The sequence below is a fragment of the Nomascus leucogenys genome, chromosome 12, assembly GCF_006542625.1.
Source record: "Nomascus leucogenys isolate Asia chromosome 12, Asia_NLE_v1, whole genome shotgun sequence".
NCBI classification, from domain to species: Eukaryota; Metazoa; Chordata; class Mammalia; order Primates; family Hylobatidae; genus Nomascus; species Nomascus leucogenys.
The window spans coordinates 2,023,767-2,037,288 of NC_044392.1; the positions used below are offsets into that span (position 1 = coordinate 2,023,767).

A 13,522-nucleotide genomic window follows, 5' to 3' on the forward strand; every position below is an offset into this window, starting at 1 on the left:
AATTGTTGACTTCATTCCTGAAATATTGGGGGTTTTTCCCTTCTTTATTTCATTCTTAGTCACAAAACAAAGGACAGTCTTTACCACCTTTTTGCCACAACTTAAAATAAACCCATGGTACTGATTGTTGGTCCAAGAAAGCCCATCTGTTAGAGACTATGAAGAGAAGAGAAAATTCAAATGTTCCCATTCTTGTTAGCATCTCTAAATTTGGAGGAAGATGAGGTTCAAGCTATAAGCTAAAATGAGGTTTTTGGATTATTAGCCCCACCTGGGTTTGAATCCTGGCTTTTCTGATTTACTAGATGATAGATGAGTATCCTTTTTTTTTTTTTTTTTTTTTTTTTTTTGAGACAGCGTCTTGCTCTGTCACCCAGCTTGGAGTGCAGTGGTATGATCATGGCTTACTGCAGCCTCCACCTCATGGGCTCAGGTGATCCTCCCACCTCAGCCCCCTGGAGTCGATGGGACTATAGGTGTGTACAACCACACCCGGGTACTTTTTGTAGAGACAGGGTTTCACCATGTTGCCCAGGCTGGTCTTGAACTCCTGGGCTCAAGCCATCCGCCTGCCTTGGCCTCCCAAAGTGCTGGGAAAGTATTTTTTTCTAAGCTTCAGTTTACTTGTGAATAAAATGGAGGTTATAGAGTTTGCCATCTGTGATTGTTAGAATTAAATTATAGGATACATGCAAAGCAGTTAGCAAAGTACCTAGCACATAAGAAGTGCTTGATAAATGTTAGCTCCCATTATCTCTAGATCATTAAGTCTTATTAATAATAAGGGTTAGGCTAGTCTAACAAGTTATTAGTGCTAAGGAAAATTAAAATTTTCTGGTACATGAGCTGAGATCTAATTATTGAGCCCTTGTTTACAAGAGACATATGGCTATATGATTTTTACTTTCTAATCTCAGCTATGAAATGTTGCTCCCAGAAAAATTTTTAAGGAAATTCAATCCTATGATAGTTTTATATTGTTGGAATTCTCGCTTTGTCACTAGATATGTGACTTTGGGCAAATTAGTTAACTTTTCTGTGCCTCAGTTTCTTTACAGTTTTATATACTTTTGTCTGTAAAATGGGGAAAATACCTTATAGGATTGTTGTAAAGAATAAATGAGTTGATATATATAAACTAGCACATAGGACAGTGCCTTTATTTATTTATTTAAACAGGCTTGATATATAGTGTTATATAAATTGCTGCTGCCGGATTTGACTCCTAGAAGTTAAATATTTGAATATTAGGCCCCTTTGGCTAACTGGCTATTCTTCTCATCATTTAATGTGAATAGATATGTTTGTAGGAGATTTATTATCTTTAGTTTCCATTGCCAGATTAATTTTCTAAGATGCAGGTGATAAGAAATGAGTGAGCTGAAGGACATATTCTATAGATAATCTTGTGGTTCCATTTTGATGGACACAGAATTTCCATATATTGCTAGCCCTCCTTTGTGAAGCTTTGGTAGGAAAAATGTATCTTGAAATTTTTATAAAGCTGATTCTCCTCTCCCCTGCCTCCCACTGAAATGTCCTTTTTGGGTGACCACAGGGAGTGGAGTGCTAGCGAGGTGAAAGTGGAGTATTGGAAAGGCAATTTGAATTGAGACCTTTGATTTTAGCTTTACAAATCCAGCAGGTAAGGAATTTTCTAATCAAGAGTTACTTCCCTTCACGAGGAAACTCATTTCTGATTTATTTTTCCTTCTAAAGGAGTGACAGTAATGCTTTTTCTTTCCATGAGTGAGATTGAACATTGTTTTTATCATGTTTATTGATCACTTGTAATAATTTTGCAAGTTGTCTATTCATGCCCTTGACCTTTTTTAAAAAATAAAGAGACTGGGGCCGGGCGCGGTGGCTCACGCATGTAATCCCAGCACTTTGGGAGGCCGAGGCGGGCGGATCACGAGGTCAGGAGATCGAGGCCACGGTGAAACCCCGTCTCTACTAAAAATACAAAAAAAATTAGCTGGGCGTGGTGGCGGGCGCCTGTAGTCCCAGCTACTCGGAGAGGCTGAGGCAGGAGAATGGCGTGAACCCAGGAGGCGGAGCTTGCAGTGAGCCGAGATCGCGCCATTGCACTCCAGCCTGGGGGACAGAGCAAGACTCCGTCTCAAAAAAAAAAAAAAAAATAAAGAGACTGTAGATAAAGGACATTAAACTTTTGCCAAGTATGTTTCAAATATATTTTTCATTTTGTCAATTATCTTTCATTTGGTTGTGCTTTTTTAACAGTAGAGAAACTTTTAATCTGTAAATTTTTCCTAAAAAGTGTTATGGTTAGAAAAATATTTGAGTGCCATAAAATGTCATAGTTTATGTGTGGATGGATCCATTTAATAAACGTTTTTCCTTAAAATTTCACAGGATTTGCAGAGTCTTTGCAAGCTAATATAGGCCTGAGGCGCTAACATCGTAATAGCTACCACTCACTGCACAAATGCTGTGTGCCAGAGCTATGTGCTAGGTCTTTTACGTACAATATTCCTAAAACTCAGCTTCAAGCTAAATTGTATTATCTGCTTTTCATAGACGAGTAGTGAGCCCTGAAGAAGTGAAATAATTTGCCCAGGGTCACAGAGCTAATTGATGGATTGGAATTTTAACTCAACTCTGCCTAACTCCAAAGTATATAGTAGTATACTTTTTCTACAAAGCTCTACTTTTTGAGGCTTCAAATAAATTACATTTATCCTAAAAGTTACATTACTTTTACTAGAGCTTGAAAATATGAGTCTATAGCCTACTGAGACTGCTTTTGATTCCCGAAAGCACAGTAGATAAGGTAATGAAAAACATAAACGAGCTGAAAAGTCTCCACTGTCTAGGGCTTTGATTTTCAAAGTGTGGTTCTCAGCCGGGCATAGTGACTCACGCCTGTAATCCCAGCACTTTGGGAGGCCAAGGCGGGTGGATCACTTGAGGTCAGGAGTTCAAGAACAGCCTGGCCAACATGGTGAAACCCTGTCTCTACTAAAAATACAAAAATTAGCCAGTCGTGGTGGCAGGCGCCTGTAATCCCAGCTACTTAGGAGGCTGAAGCAGGAGAATCACTTGAACCCGGGAGGAGGAGGTTGCAGTGAGCCAAGATCACACTACTGCACTCCAGCCTGGGTGACAGAGTGAGACTTTATTTCCCACCCTACGATCCGCAAAAAAAAAAAAAAATGTGGTTCTCAGACCACCAGCATCAGCATTACTTGGGAATTTGCTTGAAATGCGAATTTCAGGCCCTACCCAGATCTGTATAGTTTTCTAATTATGTATAATCAGAAAGTCTGGAGGCTAGGCCCAGCAATCTGTTTTATAATACCTCCAGTTGATTATAATGTATGTTAAAATTTGCGAACCACTGGTCTAGGGAAATTATTTCCTAACTAGTGTTTTATTTCTGCTTCTATTGAGTTTTAGCCTAAGTCTCAACCGTTGAGTGCAAAATTAGCATTATTGCATAGTGGCAAGGACATGGTGTCACACAGGAGCTAGTTGAATCCTGGGTCATCAAGAATTTCAGGACCATGCATGGTGGCTCACGCCTGTAATCCTAGCACTTTGGGAGGATCATTTGAGGTCAGGAATTGGAGACCAGCCTTGCCAACATGGTGAAACCCCATCTCTACTAAAAATATAAAAATTAGCCTGGCATGGTGGTAGGTGCCTGTAGTCCCAGCTACCCAGGAGGCTGAGGCAGGAGAATCGCTTGAACCCAGGAGGCAGAGGTTGCGGTGAACCAAAATCACGCCATTGCACTCTAGCCTGGAGGACAGAGCAAGACTCTGTCTCAAAAAAAAAAAAAAAAAAAAAATTTCAGGCAAGTTCACCTCCCATAGTTTCCCATCTTTGAAATGATATTAATAAGGCCGGGCACGGTGGCTCACGCTTGTAATCCCAGCACTTTGGGAGGCCGAGGCGGGCGGATCACGACGTCAGGAGATCGAGACCACGGTGAAACCCCGTCTCTAAAATACAAAATACTAAAAATACAAAAAAATTAGCCAGGCGTAGTGGCGGGCGCCTGTAGTCCCAGCTACTCGGAGACGCTGAGGCAGGAGAATGGCGTGAACCCGGGAGGCAGAGCTTGCAGTGAGCCGAGATTGTGCCACTGCACTCCAGCCTGGGCAACAGAGCGAGACTCCGTCTCAAAAAAAACAACAAAAAAAGAAATGATATTAATAACATCTATCTCCATGTAAGATCTTTTTTAGAATTAAGTAAGATAATATATAAAGTGTCTAGTACATTGCTAGGATCCCAGGTGTTTGAGAAATTGCATCTAGCAATTTTTCTTGTTAGCAAAGAGCGCCCACCTCCATCTGTTCTAAACTCCTCTTGTTTCTTTAATGTATTTGCTGTCTTTTGTCTCTGGGGCTTTGTATTAACTGTTATCTTTTGGCATCCAACCTCCTACCCCTCTTTACCTTACTAATTTTACACATCCTTTAGATCCCTGCTATAGTTACTCCCCCTGGAGGGGCTTTCCCTAACCCCCACCCCCCAGTCTCTATAGCAGTCTGTATTTCTTTCACTGCATTTATCACACCACTTTGGAATCATCTGTCTCCTGTATAAACTTCATTGAGGCAGGGTCTTGTTCACTGCCATATTCCTAGGGAAAAGTAAAGTTCCCTGTATATTGTAGGAGCTAAGTGTTGAATGAATGAATGGTGGCTGCCATTATTGCTTCACCTTCACCCTCCAAGAGCAATCTCCCCATTCTGGTTTATAGTTTCTGTGCTCACTGCTTGTGATAATCATAAGTATATATTGTTGAGAACAGTGCCTGTTTTCTCTTTGCCTGAAAGCACATACTTTGACATTGGCTGACATAGTTCACTCAGCTGTTTGCTAACCACTGATCCCTCTGTATCACAGGTATCTCGGGGGAGCTTTGTGCCTTGATGGATCAAGTTCATCATATGCAGCACTCAAAATGGCAGCATCCTTCGGACCTCACCACGCGGTGAGTGGGTGATTAGAAGAAGATGGAAAAGGGTAGAATGGCTGGGCGCGGTGGCTCACACCTGTAATCCCAGCACTTTGGGTGGCCAAGGTGGGTGGGTCACTTGAGGTCAGGAGTTTGAGACCATCCTGGCCAACATGGCGAAACCCCATATCTACCAAAAATACAAAAATTAGCTGGGCGTGGTGGCAAGTGTCTGTAGTCCCAGCTACTCAGGAGGCTGAGGCAGGACAGTTGCCTGAATCCTGGTGGCAAAGGTTGCAGTGAGCCAAGATGGTGCCACTGCACTCACACCTGGGCGGCAGAGCGAGACTCCGTCTAAAAAAAAAAAAAAAAAAAGTGAAATTTGGCTGCAGGAGGAATGTAGTGGGGAGTAGGGGTTGGAATTGTTTAATTCAAGAGGCGGGGGGAAAAAGTGATGCAGTATAATGGAATAAGAACTGGACTGAGGCTGAGCACAGTAGCTCACGCCTGTAATTCCAGCACTTTGGGAGGCCAAGGCAGGAGGATTGCTTGAGCCCAGGAGTTCGAGACCAGCCTGGCCAATGTGAGACCCCATCGCTACAAAAAATACAAAAACTTAACTGGGCATGGTGGTGTGTGTCTGTATTCCCTGAGAGCGCATGAGAGAAAAGGATTGCTTGAAGCCCAGGAGCTTGAGGCTGTGATGAGCAATGATTATGCCACTGCACTCCAGCCTGGGCAACAGGGCGAGACCCTGTCTCAAAAAAATAAACAGACAAAACAAAAACTGGATTGAAATTCAGGAAACCTGAGTTCTAATACTAGCTTTGCAACTTGGTGTCAAAGGACCTTCCTAATTCTGAAATGTTCTGGAATTTTCTTTTTAAGACTCAAATGTAGTATTACAGTTTTCTGGATTCTTGATGCAGTGTGGCTGTACAAATTTATTCAGTTACTTTGATTCAGATACTCAAAAACCTTGGAATCATCTTTTACTTTTTTCTCTCTCACCCCATATTGAGTCTATCAGCAAATCCCATAGGCTCTGCATATACAGTTGTCCTTGGTATTCATGAGGGATTAGTTCTAGGACCCTCTTTGGATACCAAAATCCACAGATGCTCACGTTCCTTATATAATATGCCATAGTGTTTGCATAACCTGTGCACATCCTTCCATACACCTAAAATCATCTCTAGATTACTTATGATAACTAATACAGTATAAATGCTATGCAAATAGTTGTTATACTGTATCGTTTAGGAAATAATGACAAGTAAAAAATGTCTGTACATGTTCGGTACAGGTGGAACCATCCATTTTTCTTCCTTGAATATTTTTGACCCATGGTTGGTTAAATCCATGGATGTAGAACCCATGGATATGGAGGATCAGCTGTATATCCAAAGCCTAACTATTTCTCATCTTTGACCTGGATTGTTGCAAGTCTCCTAAATGCCCTCCCTGCTTCTGCCCTTGCCAGTGCACTGTTCACAACTCAGCAGCCAAAGAAAGAGATTCTTTTAAAGCATAAATCACATTTGCTCAGTATTTCCCAGTGGCTTCCTATCTCACATCTTCCCATTCTTGTAATCCCCTACAAAGGCCTATATGCTTTGGCCTGCGCTCACCAACCTCATCTCCTAATACTCTTCCTTTTGCTTCAGGACCTTTACAGTCATATTCCCTCTGTAGTTGTCAAAATGATAGCATTTCTCAGAAGGAAAGGCAGTGTAGTGTAATTGTTATTAGATAAATTCTGGAGTCGGATGTGAATTCAAATCCAGTTCTTCTGCTTACTCTACTGGATGACCTTGGGTAAGTTATTAACCTGAGGCTCAATTTCCTTACCTATACAAGGACTTAATGAAAATACTAGTAGGATTGTCACAGTATTAAGTGAGGAGAGGTATTTAAAGAATTCAGCAAGTACTTGCATATAGGGATAGATAAATGTCAGGTACTGTTACAGTTATTTTCAACCCTGGCTACTACTCATAATCACCTGCGGAGATATCTAAAAATACAGATGTTTGTATCCTGATTCCAGGTATTCTAAGTCATTAAGTCTGGGAGGAGGGAGAGGCCAAGAATCCATATCTGTATTTGTTTGTTTTTTCTTTTTCTTTTTTTAAATTTTAGAATGCATATCTTCAGAAAGCTTCCTAGGTTGTTATTAGGAGCACTTTCAGAGTCGAAAATGGGATCAAATTATCTCAGAGCATCTTGCTCAGAACTGCAGCCCAGCACATAACTAAAGGAGACTTTTAAGAAATTTTACTTTGAGTCCATGCTGTTAATTTTTCAGTCTCTAAACTCACATGATGACTTAACTTTCTGGGAATTTATTCTAATTTTAACTGCTGTGTCCTGAGCAACCTTGAGCTGTGTCAGACAATGAGGTCCTTTTGGAGGTACAGGTCTGATGCAAACAATGAAATATAGATCCTACACTAAATTCTTCTGGAAGAAGAAAATGGTTTTTTTTTTCTCCCCTACTTAAACATTATTCTACATTAGTTTTCCTTAGAACATTGTGTATATGGCACATATCACCATAATACCTATGGGAAATTAGGTGGCTTTGGGAGTTGGAAAGAAATAGCACTTATGGTGTGGTGTTCATATAAATAAAATAGTATAAAATTTCTAAAATTGCAAGAATTGAAATATAAAATTAATATCTGATTTCCAAAAGTAAAGATTTTCTTAAAATTGTTGTGCTGGCCTTTTTTTGTGTACAAGTAGCCATTCTAGTTGAAATAGCCTTCCTGTTTGTACTCTCCCTCTCTCTTGATAGAAACTACGCCCGCCGACAGAAACATCTGCAAAGATACAGTCTGACTCAGTGGGTTGACAGGAACATGCGAAGCCACCATCGGTTCCGGCGTCTCCCAGACTTCTCGTACAGTTAATTTGTGTCATCCCATCAGCAATGAAGGTCCCTATCCAGGGTCCTGCTTGGAGCAGCATTTCATGTTCTTTTGCTGTTTTGTGCTTTGCCGATTTTGGATTTTATTTTTCACAAGATTTTTATTTAAAAAACTCGTCACCTTTTGGAAATGCCCATTGCCGACTTGAATTTTTTTGTATGAAGTCCCTCCTGATTTTGTGCGTGTGTGTGTGTGTCTGTGTTTAAGCAAGCGTTCGATTGGTATAGTTTTTTTTTGTTTGTTTTTTTAATTTAAATTGAAAGTAGCTGCCTCCTGAAAGCCAGCATTAAGCCAGAACACCCAGGCTGAAGCAAAAGACCCACCTCTCTGCAGAGGCAAAGTCTACTTTCTGGTACCTCAAAGAAATTGTTAAATCTCCCATAAGGAAGAGATTCTTTACCAGTCTGTGAGCCAGTGTTAGATGACTTGTGAATGGATGTAAGTTACTTTTAACAACCCTCTTACTTTTTTATTTGAATCCTCTGAATACCTGTCAGTATTTTAAAGTTGGCAATCCAGGACATTATAAGTAGGATGGAGCAGGAGAAGAATCCTATTGAAAGGACAAATTAAAATAGTAAATCGTCTCCTTTCGCTTCTGTATGTACTAGCTGCCTTGATTTTTTTGTGGGGGGGGGGGATTTTTTCATTCCTTATTGAACTTATTTTGCATAATAGTGTTTACAAATCTTATACATCTTACTTGGACGGAAGACTTATAATACCTTATGGTCTTGAGACTGTTTGTCTCCTTTGCCTTTCTTCAAGGATTTTCCTTTTTCTTTTTACCCTCCAGTGACCACTCTGCTCGTTAGGATTCTAGTGGCAGTATTCTTGTAACCTGTTAGACGTGGATATGCCTCTTCAGGATGGCCTCCTTGCAGTCTTTATTGAAGAGCTGCCCACCCAGAGTCTTGAGTCTAGGGCAGGCTAGTGCTATTGTGGTGTCAGTTGGTATTTAGTTTCATTTGCTGAACCCCAAATTTGAGTGTTAGTTAGGGAGCCTCCATTCTGTGGGAGAGTATGGAAAGGCACTCTTTTGTCTCCATTATTAGTTAACAAGAGGTGTCTTTAGGCCCTGGATGTTACCATCTCATTTGGCCAAGCCCCTGATACCTAGTTTCACATGGATGCTAACGTGGATGTAATATAGTTGTGACTAAGACTATGCACAAAAGCATTACCTGATCTTAACGTTTGGTATTCTAACCAAAGTTGACAGACTGTGCGTCTTAATGGATGTCTTAGGAGTTGGTTATTCTCTCTTTTTTTTTTTTTTTTTTTTGAGACGGAGTTTCGCTCTTGTTGCCCAGGCTGGAGTGCAGTGGCATGATCTCTGCTCACCACAACCTCCGCCTCCTGGGTTCAAGGGATTCTCCTGTCTCGGCCTCCCGAGTAGCTGTGATTACAGGCATGTGCCACCATGCCAGACTAATTTTGTACTTTTTAGTAGAGACAGGATTTCTCCATGTTGGTCAGGCTAGTCTTGAACTCCTGACCTCAGGTGATCCGCCCACCTCGGCCTCCTAAAGTGCTGGGATTACAGGCGTGAGCCACTGCACCTGGCCGGTTATTCTCTCTTTACAGATAGCTATAGACATCATTTTAGGAAGTGTTGCAGTCTGGCATTTGTGCTATTGTTCATTCTCTGTGAAGGTTGTTCATAGTTGGTATAGCCTGTGTTTAGTTTCGTGATTTCATCAATGCCATCTTTCTGTGTGAGTAACACATTCTAAACATCCTACCCCACTTTAGAAACTGACTTGGGGAAAGCTTGGTCATTTAAGCCAACAATAAATTTGGGTGAATGTCCTTAAGTGTTTACTGTTTTTATCCAGTCAAGGATTTGCTTTTCCTTGAACATTTGGTTTAAATTCTGGGGCCAAAATGCAAAGGAGAAGTTCTATTCAAAGGCAGTAGTCGAAATCTATTATTTTAGTTAGCCTACTTGGCATTTACTACATCGGTCACTTCTCCAGGCTGCCCTAAATTAGGTTGATGGAGTGAGACATGCCAAACATCCACCTTTGGGACCATAGCATAGTTAAAATTAAATGTAGTTGGAATAGCTAGCATTGCAGCTGTCTAGTTCCCTACAGAAAACCCAAGGAGTGAAGGGACAGGATTTTGCTTAGGCAAAAATCTAAGACTCATGCCCTCCTGGTACATGGGGTTTTAAGACTGAATGTGTAATAGGAGCACTGCCTTTGCCAAATCAAATGAGTGACAGGTTAACTAGAAAATGTGACAATCACATTTCCTCTTAGCTCAAATAATTCTGTTTTTCCAAAGCTTTAGCAGCTTAATTAAATCTGTTGGACTGGGGGAGGAGAGAGCTGTTCTCTAGTGGTTAACATGGTATTCTTTAAGAAGAAAAAACAAAGCCAAAGAAAACTCATTATCTGGCATGTTCGCCTTAAAGATGGTAGTGGGTAGAATCTGGAGTTTTCATCTCTTTTCAAATCTGCATATCTCTTATATTTGGTGTTGGCCTCTAAGTCTAATATTGCAGTTGGAATTCTTGCTGTATTATTTTTTAAGCAAGTGTTATGTGCATTTAACTGCTTTCTTCATCCATGATGACATTCCTACCATGAGGGTCTTGACAAAGCAGAGTAAAAATATGCTGTTTACATTGTTTACTTGTAAGTAAGGAGCCTGAAATAACCTGTAGTTTCTAACGCAGGCCCTGATTTACTGGCGTTGTCAGTTTCAATTATGAAACTGAAGTTTGGTGCCTCCTCTTTATCATGTTTTTTCCCTTCTAGCAGTTGTGTTTAATGTCATTAAAAAGAAATAAAAGTTCTTTGTCAGTGACATATGTACTGTGGCGGTCTGTCGTAGGCTTCGATGGAGGGTTATTTGCCTTCTTCCTTTGCGTAGGTAGGTTAGTGGGGTGGGGAGGGGGGCGGCAGTTAGTAGAATGTGGTACTGGGAAGGCGAGGGTGCTTGCTCCCTATTCTTTTGAAGGTAAATTACAGTGTTGAGAAAGGTGTTCTAGCAGTTAAGAAATGTTGAAATTGATTGGGATTTGCAGCTACATATGGTGCATGTCAGGAGCCTGACATAGGGAGAGCCTGAAATATCATTATGCCTCAGTTTTTGCAGAGGGGGAAGATGGCTCAGCCGTGATCAGGCAGGTATTGCCTTTTATTCCTTCCCATGGCTGTGTGGTTGGCCTCCCCATCTCTGCTTCTCCAGAGCTAGCATTGATTAGGGAAGAAGCCATGCTATCCCAGAGCATTCTCTCTTTGAAGGGGATGTAAGAAACCAGAATCAGTGGTACAGAATTGATGGTTGTTCATAACCCAGTTTCTCCAGAAACTGCGGCTCCTAAATGCTGGGTGAAGGTTGGATAAGTGTGGGTAGATGTGGGAGACACAGTGTTCCTTAGATCCCTTTCGTGAACCAAAGCTTCTTAGACTTACCCCCAGAAGCAAGGAAAAAAGGGAAGGCAATAATAACTTGTCACCTATATTAGCCAGTGCTTTAAAAATCTGAGTTCATGCTGAGAAAACAAGTAGCAACATGTTTAGCCATGCTATCTGGCCTGCTGTGCTATAAGTTTTGTCTATAAATTCTAGACAAAATATAATATTGAGTCCATGCAAAAGACTCAATATTAAGTTTGCTAAGTACTCAGCAACTTGACATTCTTGTCTCAGTCTGAGGCACTCTTTTTAACCTATGCATATCTGTTTTGTTCCTATCAGGTGTAGATAGAATCTTTTGTCCATTTTACATTACGGAAAAGTGAAGAGGAAAAGGAGAAATGGACCTTCTCCAAGAGGAAGGGGGTCATTCTCTAGTTAGCCTATTTTGAGCTTTTATAGGAAGAAAAAACCCAACCACCTAAAGCTAGAAAGTGGAGTTCCCCGCTTCTCTTAGTAATGTTCTGCTTTTCTAAGAGAAAACAATTATTCCTAAGCTGATTTTAGTGTATGCTTGCTTTGTATGCCAGAGCACCTGTCAGGAAAAAAAAAAAAATCCCACTTGTCACAGGAAGTATCAGCTGGTCAGTGGTGGAATTCCTAAATGAACAGGCTCCTGCCTTGTCCTTCCTCCCCACCTGTCCTCCCCCTGTGACAACTGGGACATGCCATAGACAGAAAATCTGGCCCTCCCAGCACCCATTGAGAAGGGGGTGGAATATAATATTTTGGATAAACTTTAAAGCAGTCTAAGTGATACTCCTGAAATATATCACTAAGGAACTATTTGTTTTGAGACAGTGTCTCACTCTGTTGCCCAGGCTGGAGTGTTGGAGTGCAATGGTGCAATCTCGGCTCACTGCAACCTCCACCTCCCGGGTTCAAGTGATTCTCATGTCTCAGCCTCCTGAGTAGCTGGGATTACAGGTGTGCGCCAACATGCCTGGTTAATTTTTGTATTTTTAGTAGAAACAGGGTTTCACCATGTTGGCCAGGCTGGTCTTGAACTCCTGGTCTCAAATGATCTGCCCCACCTTGGCCTCCCAAAGTGTTGGGGTTATAGGCATGAGCCACTGCACCTGGCTAGGAACTGTTTGTATACAAAGTTTTCCTTCAACTTAACTTCAAGTCACATTTGAAGGTTTAGTAATATTTTGTACGGATAGAGCTTGATGGAGCTGGGCAAGGGAGGAGGGTGAGCAGGGTGTCCCGTTTATAGAAGCAATTTGTTCTTGGAGGCTACTTAAATGCAAATTCCAGTAACCATCAAATAGGTTTAAAGAGAGTCAGAAATAAATCTAAAGCTCATGTTAATGGGTTGGTGAGATTTTGCACATTTTTGTAAACTCTTAAAGATGCATTCTTGAGAAGGCCCATTCTGAAAAACTAGGGGACACGAGTAGGAGGAGAAAAGGACTGTTGCCTCACAGAAACACTCACCAGTCTCTTCCCTCAGACCCCGAGGTTTCCCTCATGCTCCGGAGGGTGCACCTTGGCTCCTATTGTAGGAAGCAGGTAGAGTCTGGGAATCTTCTAAATTCTCTATTTTTGGCAGATAAGGACACCGTGACCTAACCTCAGACAATTAACTTGCCTGAGGTGTTAGGTGATTACAAGGCAGGGTCTCCTGTCTCTCAGACCAACATTTCTCCCACAGGCCTGCTGTAGTCTGCAAGTGAGGTCTCTTGGTCTCAAAGACCTGCCCGTGCCTTTCCACAGTTGTGAGAAAATGTCCGTGGATCTATGTGATGGTGGTGAAAGGATCACACCCCAAGTCTAGCTGTGTAGGGTTCGACTTTGCAACTACAGTGGATTCAGGGAAGGCTCAATTGTTATACAGTTGGGAGTTTAGGGAGGTAATTAAAGGGAATGGAGTTTTATCCAAGCCAAGAGTGTCACCTCCTTTTCCCTCATACCCTTTATGATGTACCACAGGCACAGATTAAGTTGAGGACAGGAAACCCCCATTAGCAGAGCTCCCTGAGCCCCACTGACTATACTATACCTAGTGCTGACTTGGGGGCTTTTCCATCATTTGGCACTAGATGGGTACAGAGGGCCTAGGAAGTACATCTCTCAGGTTTGGCCTAGAGTCGGTGTGCAACTCAGTTTCCTACTTTGCTGTGCAGCCTCTAAACCTTCTTTCCCTCTGCTTTCAAAACCTTCTAGAACAGTCAACTCTAAGCCCTGCTCACTGGACATTTTCTCTCCAAGCTTTTTCCTGG

General features: G+C 41.6%; 1 protein-coding gene across 3 annotated transcripts in view; it reads left to right on the forward strand.

The window, feature by feature from the left end:
* The window catches only part of S100PBP (S100P binding protein), a 42,754-nt gene extending 32,067 nt beyond the window's left edge, over positions 1–10,687 (forward strand). Inside the window, exons 6-7 of one of the 3 annotated variants that reach the window (XM_003276377.2) lie at positions 4,882–4,969; positions 7,734–10,687. In XM_003276377.2, coding sequence (XP_003276425.1) covers positions 4,882–4,969; positions 7,734–7,848 — 203 coding nt within the window. In that variant the 3' untranslated portion in view covers positions 7,849–10,687. Of the gene's footprint in view, positions 1–4,881; positions 4,970–7,733 lie in introns of those variants that run through there. The other 2 variants (XM_012511276.2, XM_030823338.1) reach the window with 2 other exon arrangements.
* Positions 10,688–13,522: the final 2,835 nt, after the last annotated feature.